The sequence below is a fragment of the Astatotilapia calliptera genome, chromosome 12, assembly GCF_900246225.1.
Source record: "Astatotilapia calliptera chromosome 12, fAstCal1.2, whole genome shotgun sequence".
Taxonomy (NCBI): Eukaryota; Metazoa; Chordata; class Actinopteri; order Cichliformes; family Cichlidae; genus Astatotilapia; species Astatotilapia calliptera.
This window is the reverse complement of record NC_039313.1, coordinates 21810196-21824849: the sequence shown is the minus strand read 5'-3', so window position 1 is coordinate 21824849 and position 14654 is coordinate 21810196. Positions and strand designations below refer to the sequence as shown.

At 40.7% G+C, this 14654-nt stretch overlaps 1 protein-coding gene across 8 annotated transcripts in view; it reads left to right on the top strand.

Annotated features, from left to right (window-relative positions):
- The window catches only part of kiaa0825 (KIAA0825 ortholog), a 125981-nt gene that overhangs the window by 24173 nt on the left and 87154 nt on the right, over positions 1-14654 (top strand). For 7 of the 8 annotated variants that reach the window (XM_026188788.1, XM_026188789.1, XM_026188791.1 and 4 more), the window contains 4 exons: positions 6265-6432; positions 8619-8692; positions 8867-9124; positions 13179-13456. In XM_026188788.1, the coding sequence (XP_026044573.1) occupies positions 6265-6432; positions 8619-8692; positions 8867-9124; positions 13179-13456 (778 nt within the window). The remainder of the gene's footprint in view (positions 1-6264; positions 6433-8618; positions 8693-8866; positions 9125-13178; positions 13457-14654) is intronic. The other variant, XM_026188790.1, reaches the window with a different exon arrangement.

The following is a 14654-nucleotide window of genomic DNA, read 5'->3' as shown; positions in this document are numbered from 1 at the left end:
TCCTTTTTAAAAATGCATCATTAAATTTCCATATATGGCATCAGTAATTTACATATGTATGCATAGGAGATTCGTGTTTTTGTAGGACATCAAAAGCATTCATTCTAACTTCGCTGCACGTGCACTCACAATTTTCTTCCCTAACAATCGACCACAGGGGTGAAGTCGAGGTTGTGAATTTCTGTTCAAACACTCTGCAACCCCATTCCGATAACACTGATTTAAATTCCACTTCCACTAATTTCCCCATATGACTACGTTGGCAGCTCCCTATAGATAAAAAAGGATTGAGTTAGAACATGTATAGCAAGCACATTCACCATCACTGCAACTCCCCCCTCGTCACCCTTTCTGGCTCTTTGAACTCTTTCTTAGAGAAAGCACAGCAGCCTATTCAGCAGGGAGAGAGGTTCTGTAGTGACTCGAGATAGCTAGGCTGAGGCTAAGACTGGCATTGGAGGTGCTTGTGGGGATTGAGGCTACTTGGGAATGGCGTTTGTTAATATTTAATAAAAGCAGCTCCTCACTAGATCATATCTCTGCCTGAGTTTATATACACTGTCAGCCTGGGACGTGCACACGCATGCCTCCATGTAATTATGGGCTAGGTAGAGGGGTTTGTGTGTGTCACTGAGTACACGTATGCACATGTCTTTGTGTGATGCTTGGAGTTTATGGATGCTGTTGTTTTTTTCTTCTTTTTTTTGTCGCTTTGTGTGTTTTTGTTTTTTTTATTTAATGCTCTCTTCCTTGCACATGATGAGAAGCCCTTGGTTAAGAAAGTTACCAAACAGTGCAAGTGGTTGTTTACTAATCTTAATGAGAAGATCAGGGTCTTTACTCTGCGGTTGTGTTTATGTGTGTGTCTGTCATCTTCTTCATCTTCTCTAAATCATGGCTCCAGTGAAATGGCAGAAAAGAATATGTTTCATGGCCCTTGAGAATGTGTCATATGCGTGCCATTTATTTATTTTTTTCCCCATTTCCTCAGAGTGGCCACAATGGCTTTTGTGTATCACTCTTGAACAGCTCAAGGATATGAACATTTTCCTGGCACCTTCTATTGAGGAAGCACAGACAAAAATGGCTGGCTTATTGAGAGCAGCCAGCGCTTCGTGATGAAGAGTCAGTGTGATTCGCTGAGGGCTTGAAAACAATGATGCGAACAAGGGCACTAAACAAGTGGGATTTAATGAAATGCTCCCATCAGGACAATACATTCTTTCGTGTTCTTCATCCAGCCCTCTCGGTTCAAGTATGCAGAGGGAGCCAGAGAAATCTTAACCTCTATCTCACTGTCACTGCAGTGCTCATCACAAAGAGAGCCAGAAACAAAATAAGACGCAGGAAAAGGACACAAAAATACATTCAAATCGAAAGAAAAAGTTTGCGTCTTTGTAACCACAAAAAACACCACCTCCATCGTCACAACTACACATTCTTCCTTGCAGAGCAACTTAATTGAGATATCAAACATTGCTACTTTCTCTTTATGTGAAGTGCTCGGTGGCCCCTGCTGTGCCCTGGTTGGACAGCACCCATGGAAAGGGCCACAAGAGATCACAGTGTGTGTGTGTGTGTGTGTGTTCATGCTCGTGCTTGTGTCAGAGTATATATTGGTAAATCACGGCAGGAGGCCTCCCATAATAAGGCTGTCTGGGTGAGCAGTGGGCCGCAACTGACGAAGAGGACCCCAGCTGTCACAGGGCCTAGCAGCCGGTCCACAGTGACTTCATACTCTCCTTCTACCCAAATACACACTGAAAGGTGCACAGACGTACCCCAAGGCACCCATATGACCCTGCTTGACACCCTGAGAGATGAGCACACTAGGAGGCACGGGTACACAGAAAACACAAGCAGGAAGAGAAAGTATAGCATGGCAATAGCTCCATGTTAACAGTGAAGTGGAGCACTAACAGACTCATGCAGCTATACACCTATGACCACTGCAGGAAAAACTAACAAGGGAGTGTGCCAAGTCAGGTGTAGTCAGTGCTTTACTTGTACTGTTTGTTCTGCATTTAGAAGTACAATATGTGTTAACTGTGTGTTCAGGAACTGTAAACTGGGAAATGTTAACGGGTTACCACAAAGGTCAATACAGGTATATAAAGGATTTTGTTGCTACAAAGAACAGTGCTACAAAAACAAATCAAGAGTCATCATTAGACTCATGATTTTCATGGAACAAAAGAAAATGTTTGCATTTTGCTTAATTCATTGCCTTTGAATGCATTGAATGTGGAGTGAAATGTTGATCTGTTCTGATAACAGCGGTTAAAATACCTGTCCTTCAAAATTAGAGTTAGAGGATTCACGTAAACAAGGCTCTAGAATTATATCCCTGTTTTTATTTAGGTGACTTTCAGGATATTAATAAAAACAAATAAAAAAAGCCTCATTGAACAAGAGGACATCTGTCTAATTTAGTATTATTCATTTTATGAACTATGTAAAGCACTTTGATTTTCCAATATGTAAGATGTACTAAAATTGCCTTGTCTTCTAAAATTACTTTTTCCTTATCTGGTGAGATTTAATGAAACCACATGTTTACATCACCTGTAGAGGGTATTGTAGGACACAGGCATCTGCACAAACATGGAAAAGTTGCCTTCACATATTGCAATGACATGATAAGAGCCTATAGTCCAGCGTGGCATCGCATAGGCAGACCACCCTCAGACGGTCGGATTTACTACAGAGAGACAGAGCAAAAGAAAGAAGAGGAATAGAGGGACAGGAGGATGAAAAAGGAAGGGAATGCTGTGCTGGAGAGAAATTAAATCAGTGGCTAAATTATTGCATGATTGCCCATTCCCCAAAGACTTGGGCATCATTTGGTAGAAAGTGTCTAATAATTGGTTTTCGGCCATGTCAGACACATGCAATTCCCCCTGCTAATGGCTCTGTTAGGAAGAACTGGGCCTCCTGGGTTAGAGAAGGACAGAAAATAGCCAGGCGGCAAAAAAGCCACCTACACCCTCATCCTTTTTTTTTTCTTCTTTTCCCTCAGATAAACGAGGGAATGAGAGAGAAAGAGAAAGATGCAGAGAAGGCGCGAGATGACAAGAAGGAGAGAATGTGTATGTGAGCAAAGAGGAAATGAAGTGGCAATAAGTGCAGCCAAAGGGGAAATGCTCTTCACCGTGAGTTTAATACATCAGACTGGGGATTTGGCAGCCCGCCACACAGCAATTGTTTACCTTTTTGCTCACTGGCTGCATCTGTTCTGTTTTGTAAACGGCACTAAACTATTCGCCCGTAAACACCGGAATCAATAACAACTGCTAAGGGAATTCCCTTATCCCGCCCCTCCCTCTCTTTCCCTCCCTCTCTTCCCCATGTTTTCATCCCTAACCACCACCCCTTTTCCTTCCCCTAGATCTCCTCCTCTCTCCCTTCTCTCTCTGTTCTCTGCCAGTCATGAGCAGTGTTTGTGTGCACACGTGTGTGCGTATGTGAGAGAGAGGACTGTGGAGATGGTGGAACCCACAGAGAAAAGTAGAAGAATGATGGCTTGCCAAAAATACCTGCTCTGTTTTTTTTTTCCTCCCACTTTTGTGTTACATTGTTGTCATTATTAAAAGATACAAACTAAAAACTGGCCACTGTAGACCTGCGGTGTTTGATTTTTCCTGGACATTTTTTCAACAATGGCACTGTTTTCGCATGAAACATAAAGATGAATAACGCGCTACTTGCCTTGAGGGCTTTTTGATAAGATGCCAACTGCTTTAATGGTTATCACAGAATATGGCTTAACATTTGTCTTTTTGTTTATAGGAGCATCCTCACTCATAAGCTCCGTCCATAATGTTATATGGAAGGAGCTGTTATACTGTATAAACATATCATTTTTGCCCTGCTTTCACCACTGGCTCCTCCTTTATTGATTCTCACTACATTGACCTTTGGTTGAACTCTTCTGGCTGCTAGTGCCCTTCCTCATTCTGCTCTATAAGACATGCCATGTACTATGCTATATGACACACCTGGGTGCTTTTAAGCACACCCTCTCCATCAAGTGGCTATGGGAGCCTTCATTTGGCCTCACTGTTGTGACAAAGGTATAATGAGGTTTAGATGGCTATGTACTAGACTGCTATGGCTATAGGGCTATTTGGCTAGGGAGACGACTATAAATACCTATATAAGCTGCGCTGCAGACCCCAATGAAAGGCTGAGGCACAGCATTGCTGAACATCAAGGTCATGCGTGCGACTATTTAGGGTGTGACTTAGTGAGCAAGTGGAGCTGTCAAAGGGTCACAGGTTGAGGGAATGAACAGAATGAATGGTAAAGAGGAGAAAGAAGCTCTGGAAAAGGTGATACTTAGACTGAGGTGGGGGTTAATGGTTGCTGTATGCCACAGAGAAGGTTAAAATGGGGCAACAGGGTGGGGATATAGTGGCAGCTTTTTAGTAGAGATGCACCGACTGGGAATTGAATTGGCCAAATTAACCAGTGTTACTGTTACTCTTAATTATACTATCGATTCTATTTATTTTGTTTTTGAGGTTGTTGATCCCTGTGCAAGCAAAACAGAGAACTCAGTATAGATATAGATAAATAGTATAGATAGTATATAGCTATTTCATGCCGAGCATAAATTCATACATGGATCGTAGATTTATGTACCACAAAATAAACCCTTTAAAAATGGATACAGTTTTGAGAGTATTCAGACAGACAGACACACGGATAATGCACAGATATAGATATTCAATAATTAAGAAGACACGCTAATGGCAATGTGACTATCAGCCACAGCCGATGTTTGGCTGATAACTTAATGCATCCCTACTTTTTAGATAATCCGGTGCAGTAACTGTGTGGTTATATCAACAACATTTCCTGGCTTGTCCGGTTGATTGTTTACTCTTGAGTTGTTGACAGCTTTAGCTCTTGATTTGCTGGTGACTTCAGAAATAGACAAGATTGGTGGTGCGTGCGTGAATGTGCAAGCTGGAGAACGAGACAGGCACATGGGTGTCAGCCAGGTCACGCGTGTACACATGCAGCATGATGTAGTCTCTCTAGCACAGACTCCCACTGGACCCCATTACAGAGGAGCTGCTAAGCTGCAGACCCATGCAGCTTAATTACACACACATGCACGCGCTCACACATATACATGAACGTAAGCAAACACACCAAATTACACATCTGTTCACTTGTGATTTCACACAGCCGCGCGCACACACACACACGCACGCACATAAATATATGTATAGACGTAGACTTGGAAAAACAAAAAAATTTGAGGTCAGAATTTTTATTCCATGAAGGCCATAGAAATCCGGTTGGTGTGTGACAATTGTCTTGCACGACTGACATGTGCAAATGTGCATTCGAGCACCTCCTGCAAATCAAGTTATTCATAATGGCCTGCGTTACATGCTCGTAAACAAGTGTGCGCACACCCAACAGATACGAAAACACACAAAAACTCATCGACTCTCATTTATTAACACTCATATAAACATACACAAGTGCCCACACACAGCACACTGAGTCAAACCTCATGCATGATTAAACCAGGCATCCTTGGGGACAATGTGTTTTCATATTGTCAGATTTTGTTTAACAATATGGCAAAATTTCATTAGGATTCAGAGGCAATAATGTTACAATTATTGGAAAAGGACCCCCCTCTTCTTCCCGTCTCAACGCTCAATCATCTCCGAGCTTTCAGAGTCAAGGCTAATACCGAGCTCTTCCATTCCCAAATGCCTTTGCAGTGGAGGAGCTCATTTAAGCGGACACACAAAAGTATTTGTGCATGTGTCTGGGAGTATGGCAACGCATCTCCTAGCCGCCCATTCTCCAGCTTAATGCGGAACATCCCCTGGGTGATGGCTTTGGCAGCCTCCAAAATGGGAAATCCATATTTGCCAAGGGGGTCATCGGCGGGTTATGGGGAGAAAAGTTTTGTGCTGAGAGAGAGGGATGTGCATGTGTGACTTCTCTGGGAGCAAAGTTTTGCATATTTTTTTCGCTGTCTCTTTGTTTGTGCCGTGTTTTGGGAAAACATGAATGGGTCGATATTTATAAGAGGTGTTGTGCGAGGCAAGACTTGTGGAGGGTGGTGTTTTCCGATGAGTGCATGTAGGCGGGGAGGTTGGGTTGAAAACCCATTTTCATGAAAATGTTTATTCCTTTACTGAACTATAAACTGTAGTGCATCTCTTTGCTAGTCATGCATTCCTAAGCATGCACACTGTTTATTTGATCTCTTCTCTTTTCCCCCCTTGACAGCACCACTGGAGCTTCCCACGAAAAGTCGGAGCTTTAGTTTGACCTCCCACCAGTTGAGGGCATTAACCCAGCTGGCTTGCACCCTGCTGGGATTTGAGAGCGATGTGAAGGAGCTGGTCACTAACACGATCTTCATTGACTGTACAGGAGACACTCCTCCTATAAAAGGTAATCAGTTACTCAAAAATGCACACATGTATCTATCTATAAATGACAGACAAAAGTAAAAAAAAAAAAGAACTCTTGACCTGAACTATGAGGAGATTTGGTGGCTCTTTCATGCCAAGGGCAACATTTTGCTAGAACGATTTATGTCTACATGTCTCCACAGTATGGAGGGTCACAGCAAATCAAAACAATGATCACAGTTGGCCTCTCCCAAGATAACAGTGCTCCAATTCATAGGGCATGAGGTTTCAGTCAGGGGCTTACTAAGTATTAAAGCATGATGTAAAAATGACTGAACACCTACAGTATGGGGGATTTTGATCGGACTTTTTAGACAGTGTCTCCTTCACCATCATCAAACCTAATATCATGCAATATAAAGTGCTTTGATACAACAGAACTGATATATAAATGCCAATCCATTTCCATTTTCAATAAACTCTTCATATACTTTGACTAAGACGCTTGGTAAGTTTTTGTTGATTTGTTGTTTTTTATCTTTGAAAATTATTATTGGTCTTGTGTGTTCTTGTTAAAACAAATATCAGCCAATCACTAGACAGCAGTGCATATAAGGAATGTGACCTCCTGAAATTCATAATGAGCTCCAGAATGGTGGAAAAAAGGCGATTTAAGTGACTTGGAATGGTTGTTGGAGCCAGGCAGGATGGTCCAAGTACTTCAGAAACTGCCGTTTATACTATCTAAACAGCCTACCTGAGTATTGTTGCTGACCATGTCCATCCATTTATCTTCTGACCGCTACTTCCAGAAGAATAATGCACCAAGTGATGTTTTGACAAAGCTCAATTAATCTCAAACATTTTTCTTGAATACAATAATGAGTTGACTATGGTCAAATGGCCTCCACAGTCACCTGTGGGATATCGTGGAATAGGAGATTTGTATCATGAATTTTCAGCCAAGAAGCCTGCAACAGCCATGTGATGCTGTCAGTCAATGTGGACCGAAGGAGGAGGAATGTTTCCAGCACACTGTGAAATCTGTGCAACGTAGAATTAAGCCACAATTAAGGCAAAAAAAAAAAGGGCTAGGCATCTGGTACTAGCAAGGTGTACCTAATTAAGTGTAAGTGTCTGGTGAGTGTACAAGATTATGTATCTAAAAATAAAATCCTCTCTTTAAATCAGTGGTCAAACAAGGACAACATAATTCCTTTTAATACCTTTAAATTCATAGAATTCACAGAAAATTGAAATAAATGCACACACACACACACACACACACACACACACACACACACACACACACACACACACACACACTGTTACTTACTTGTTCTTTCCAAAAGTCTCGAGTTGTGTCTGAAGAAATGTGTTATTTTAGTTGGGAATTATCTGGGGTGTTATATAAGCCTTTAGTATCCCTTTCCTCTCTCCCCTTTGAACTGCTGCTGCGGAAATGTTAAATGAAAGCTTTTGGTGCATGGAGTAATTTCCATAAAGGTTACATTTACAAAAACAAGACTTGCAGAAAGGCTCAATTTACAGGGAGGTAAACAGCCTTTAAAGGGCAGTTATCCAAATCATTAATTCCAGGCAATCAAACAGCTTAATTACCAGAAATTCATCAGATGGGCTTAAAGGTCAAAGAGTGATGCGCTTGCTGCTTCCTTCTTCTTCCATTGCATGCGGTCTTGTTCAGCTAAATTGCCTCGCCTGGGGTCTTACTCTTCGCCTTCTGATTAGGAAACTGTGGCCTTGATGTTCAGGCTTTTTAATTGCAACCCTAACCCAACATCCTGTACGCTTGTCTTCATGTCAGCCCCTCCTACACTCCCCCTTCTTCCCACACAGGCTCCCTTCATGGAATTACCCCATTTAAGGCTCATACTATCTGGGTTCAAATCAAATTTAAACCCCAAATTTAGACTTTTAAAGCAAATGCCAGTGGCAATTTTTTTCTACTCCATTTGAGGCATGTGCATTTATACTTCTCATGTTGGCCAATAGGGAAATAACAGTATACTTAATATAGACGTAGTCATTCTAAATAATCCATAGACTTGAAAGATATTACAGATTATCGCGATTCATTTTCAAACCAGGATTTTTCTGAAGTTTCATTGTCATTGTTGATAACTTGTAAGTTTGACTGAGCTGTTTCCTAGTCACACTGTAAAATAAATCTCTTTAAATTGATCAAAAACGTTATCGTGCTTTTAGGCATCTTGAAAAAAAGCAAAAAGGATTCAGACAACACAACTGAGAGCAAGAAATCCACCACAGAAACAACAAAGGTACAACTTTTACATGTTTCTTTATCATTACAACTATTTCATATCATGCGGGCATATTAACTTTTTTTTAGGATTGCAAACAAGCAGTGTTTTATAGCAGTGAAATGAACAGGTAAAGTATTCCCTTCACCATTCAGACATTAATTGGCTGTTGGCTCATTTCCTGTTTGCCAGGCAAAGGTTCTGGAGTTCAACTGGAGGTCAGCATTCAAGGGACTAGTCCCTCACATGGAGCATTGCGTAAAGGTGGTGCTGGATAATGTCTGTGCTAAGAATCTACAACAAGAAGACGAACTGCATTCTTCTGGACATCTCTCTGTCTCCCTGAGCCTGATTACTAGACCCACCTTCACCACTGCCAGCAACACACATCTCAGAGAAGACACATTCTCCTCCTACTCAGAGGCAGAGACTCCCAGAATGATAGCCAAGGTACTCTTGCACATAGTGTCGAGTAAACCGATGTTTAATTGTAATTTGATTTAAGTACATTTGCTTCAGGGCAGTCCTTAAGTAGCTCTAGTTATTAGTATGTAGTTATCCAATGATTCTTGTCACACAAGCCGTGCTGGAGGAATGTTTGGTTTTACTGTAGATCAAATTAGCCCACTAATACAGTGCAGGGCCTTAATCAAGCAAAAGTAGAATTTCTCCTGTGGTTACTCCTGTTGTCTTTAAGAATAATTTAAAAAAGAAAATAAAGGTGCAGACAGGCTGGAATTTAACTTCTGAATTCTCCTATTGTTAAATACCCCCATTGCTCTCATTATAGAGATAGATTCCTCTTATTAACCTTTCCTTATATCAAGTCCTTTCTATCATTCAGTACCAAATAGCACTAATTCAGAACCTTATTCTCTCTCCTTTAGTCAATTATTTTGTGTACTAAATGTGTAAAACTCAGCTGTTGTCAAACGTGCAAAAAAGGAAGACATACATGAGTCTAATGCGTAGGTTTATTCTATGAGCAATATCTGTACAAGGCCCTCATTGTCGTGCAGTCTTGTGTGCTAGTTCCTTTTGCCATACACAGTGGACTCACTGTCCTCTTCACCCAGAACAATGCAAGTCTCCAAACAATACCTAGACCCAGGGAGAATAATGTTTTTTGTTACCCTAGCAGAAAGGTCTCTGTGCAAAAGAGGGCCCGAATGATTTGGGCATGACACCTTGAAAAGTTTCCTCGAAAAAAGTCATCAGTATTACCAGAGTTCTCTAAAGACAAAAAATAAACAAACAAAAAAAAACATTTAACCACTATGTAGGTTAGATGGGATGTAGAGAAAGGTGTTGAAAGTGGAAAGTGGAGGGTATATGGTGCACTAATGATCTAGGGATGTATTATGAAGGCAAAGAGGCTTGGTTAGTGAACAGAATAAAGCAGGATAAGCAGAAGGGGTGAGAGAGGGCCTGAGAAATGGCAGGGAGAGGTGAAGCAGAAACCAGAGATTGACTTTTCTCCAAAGGTAAGGCTGGTGTCTAATGTGAGACAAGGTTTAGAATTTAACTCTCTACAAAAGGATCTCCAGTGTGGCCAGCCACATACACACTGTCACTATGCTGTTTTTTTCCTCTTTTTTTTCCACTTTCGCTTTTCTTCATTTTCTCTGCATTTTTAAATTTTTCCGAACAACTTTTCAGGGAGTTCTACCTGAAACTTTCCCCAACTCACATTCATCTTCCTCTCAACTACCCACCACTCTCCCCTACACTGAGCACTATTCAGACTCTTATCATTACTGCCTCACCTTTCTTCCCTCCTCCCACTCTCTCCTCCCCTAACCCTTTTACACTGACAGTATTTGTGGCTCTCACTGCTAACGAGTGTCAGAATTTGTCTGTACTCAGGACCTGTACAGCGTAGTTATGTGTAGGTCAACGTTTCAAAGATGAGTCTTTCAGCCCAAAGGTTATACATGCATGCATTTGAATTCAATAACACTGAGCTAAAAAGATATTCAAGACAAATACATATATGTGTGTATGTGTGTGTGTGTGTGTGTGTGGGAGGGGTGGTATATGTGTTTATACACACATACTCTATGTGTTTGCTCGAATATGCTTGAACATGCTCTAGTGTCTGAGAAGAGCAAATTTACTTTTTACAAGACAAAACCTTGAAAATTGCCGGTAGAAAGATATTATGATAGATCAATATTTCTCACATTTATATTCATTTGTTCATACCTCAGTCCTCACTTTTTTATCTGAACCCACTTTCCTCTGTCTATATTACCATAAATATGCAGGTTGCAATGATACTGTTCATCCATCACAGTACTTGATGATGTACTTTTATTATTGGCAGATAGATGAATTACAAACAGTCTGCTTTCAACAGCTGTAACTCACCCTCCTGTCAGAACCTGGGATTGAACTCTCCTTGTTTTACTAGACCCTTCTAACCTTCATGCCAGCTTTCTATTATAGCAGCAGAAGTGCCTTTTCTGTATTCAGACTTTAGCGAAGCCCTCACCTGCGTGTTCATTTCTTCACTTGTCTGTCTACTCCACATTCTGCACACACATAAACAGGGCTTGCTAGCACTTTATAAAATCTCTTTCACCTTGCTGCAATAGTCCTGGTGGGATCACACGCTTTGATCTTAGCTAGTTAAGGTTTCAGACTGACTTCAACTGGCTTCAGTGTGTGAGTGTTTATATGTGTGCGAATACTGTATTTGTATGCTTCTTCAGGATCTTTCCATTATGCTCCTTTTTTCTCCCATCAAAGATAAGCTCCTAATGACAACATTCAGTCCTGTATTGACTTAATTGTCCAAGCGGTCATTGTTTGCCGGCCCCACAGAAAGCTTTTATCGAGAAAATTGTTTGAAGAGATTGTTAGATTGTCAGCTGCAGACACACTGTTAGCTGTAACAGAAATAGAAATGCTGAACTTCTCAGTCCTCTCCGACAGCTAGTCAAGTAATCCCGTGACTGTAGAAGCAGGTGATTCACACTATGACTGACTGATTGATTAAACTGCAACTGAGTGTTATTTTCTTTCTTCAGTGTGACCTAGATAAATAGATCCAGCAGATATGGGCCTTGTGCTATGTTTTAAGGCTTCTACTGATCCACCTGGCTCATAACTTAAGCATATGCATATTTTAGGTCTATACATTTGGATTCACAAATACAGCTGTGTAAGAAGTTTTCACAGTAATGTAAAAAAATTGACATTTGATTAATTTATCAACAGCATAAAAGCAGAAGTTTTGCTGGTTTGATTCGTACAATGCCAAGAAGGAAAGATATCGACAATGACCTTAGAGAAGCAGTTCTTTCTGCCCATCAATCTGGGAAGGGTTATAAGGTCATTTCCAGACAATTTGAAGCCAATCATTCTGCAGTGAGAAAAACTATTCACAAGTGGAAAACATTCAAGACAGTTGCCAGGATCTTTCCAGGTGTGGAACTCCCAGCAAATTCACCCCAAGGTCAGACTGTGCAATGCTCAGAGAAACTGCAAAAAAATCCCAAGAGCTACATCTCATGTTAAATGTTAAAGTTCAAGAAAGTACACTAAGAAGAAAACTGAGTTTTTCTTGTTTGGAAGCGCTACCGGGAGAAAGAATCTTTTCTCTGAAAAGAAGTGGCGCCACATCTTAAGTCAAATGCAAAGTTGCATTTGAACAAACCTCAGCACTCCTGGAACAATGATAGACAAGACCAAGATGATTGACCATAATGCACAGTACCACATTTAGTATAAACTATGTACAGAATATGAGCACAAACTTCTTGTACCATGTGTCATACATAATGGTGGAGGTGTAATACCTTGGGCTTGTTTTGCAGCCACAGGACCTGGACACAATGTAATCATTGGTATACATAGGACTTCATGGTCAACTCAAAATTTTCTAGAGTCAAATGTGAGGCCATCTGTCCAACCAATAAAGCTTGGCCGAATTTGGGTCATGCATCAGGACAATGATCCTAAGCCCAGCCGCAAATCTCCAACAGAAAAAGAAACTATCAGTGCGTTGCAATGGCCCCAATGAAAGATCAGAACTCAACCTGATTGAAATGCTGTGGTGCGTCTTTATTGGGCCAAGCTTCTTTCCTGTCTGACTTCCACCACCTCCAGTGTGTTGTAAAATTTGTATTAGATTGTGACTACGGTGATTAACAATGTTATAAAATATGACTGATGTTTTTTTGTTTGACCTAATGCTGTGAATTTTTAACAGCAAAGTTGATGCCGAGTGCATGTCCTCAGATATTTGTATTCATCGTTTGCACTTGTCACTGTTTTCAGTAGTAGGCAAACACAAGATAAATGCCTGTGTAATACTCAGCTCAGTCTTGAATCCTTGTCATTCTGATCACTTCTCACAAATGTTCCATTATTTACATTTAATGAGGTCTCTTTTTACAGTTTTTTTTTTGTTTGTTTTTTTGTTTCCTCTTACTGACAGATTTTCCCTCTGTTACTGAAATCATCTTGCCTCATGTTTGCGATCTCTCTCCCCCCTCAGTTTTGCGGAGCAGTCATGTCTGAAATGGATGCCTTACTACCACTGGCAGCAGCCTGCAACGAGAGCTCTCTTCTGCAGGTGCGATCAAGCTTTATAGAGTCATGTGGCAGAGCAGCATTTGCCATGTTGGGTCGTTTGCAGGAGAGGGCCCTGGAGGTACCATCCTCTGCTCCCCTGAAGAACTTGCATGCTCTACTGGCCACTTGCATTTATGTGCACCAGCGACTAGAGCACTACAGTGCCAGGCTGAAGGATTCCAGTACTGCTGCAGCTAAAATGTAAGTAGTGTGTTTCCAGATGTTTATGGACATTTACAGTTATTTTGTTTAAACTTCACGCAGCTGAATTATTTATTTGCCTTGCTCCCATGCTTTGTCTTTTTCCCAACTTTTTTAGACTGCCACGGCCAGTGACATTATGTCTCCTGGTTTCCATTTAATTCCTGTTCTCATGAATGCTATATCTGTGGAATGCTTTGAGGGCTTTTATTTTAATTTGGCACAGACAATTACTTGGGCTAAAGGAAGAGCTGATAAGAGTTTGTTGGTCAAAGGTCGCTTGCAACTTCAAATCTGTACCATTTTTATGATTTCTAGACCTTTAGGAAATTTGACAATATCTGGCACAAACACTCACTTGGACTCAAGGCTGAACTCATTAGAATATGTTGGTCAAAGGTCAAGAGTCAAGGTCACTGTAAACTCACAAAACATGCTAATTATGACTTTCACATGAAATTTCACACATTGGTCTAACAGGATAAACTGATGAAATGATGGCCTTTTGCATTTAAAAGGTCAAATGTCAGCTTAACTGTGGCACCGTAATGTTCCACAAAAAGACTTTACTAGTCATTATTCAACTGCATAACTCAGGAACACATGGGGAGAATGTGATTATATTTTACTTCTGATTTGATCCTAAACTTGTCACAGTTATCTTTGGTGATTCCTTAGTGGATTGCTTAAAAACTAAACAAACGGAAACTTCACTTATAGACACAGGCAATGCTTTACTGTGGCAAAGTAATTCTAAAACGACTCTCAAAATATCCAGTGTTGATTCTAGAAACCTATGGGCCCTAGGCCCACCCAACCAAGTGTTCATCACCATTATATCAAAGGAAGTATATTTATACACTAACACATTAATAATGTCATTTTCATAGCTTTCATGTTACAAAATTAGCATTACTCAAATTCAACTTTTGAATGTTGTTCTTGGACGTACACATTACATTTGATAGCCTTGACTGTCTACTCAAGTTTTTACATAATGAAAATATGTCTTTTTCATTTTCAGAAAACCATTAAACCTACATAACAGATTTGGAAACTACAACAAAATGCACACACCACACTGCACATACATTCAATTATATTGGTGTAATTATTGTGCTATAGACTGATCTACCGAGGGAAATAAATATCACCTGCATGACCCATCTTAAGTATTCGGGCTGAGGTGCTTGTGTGA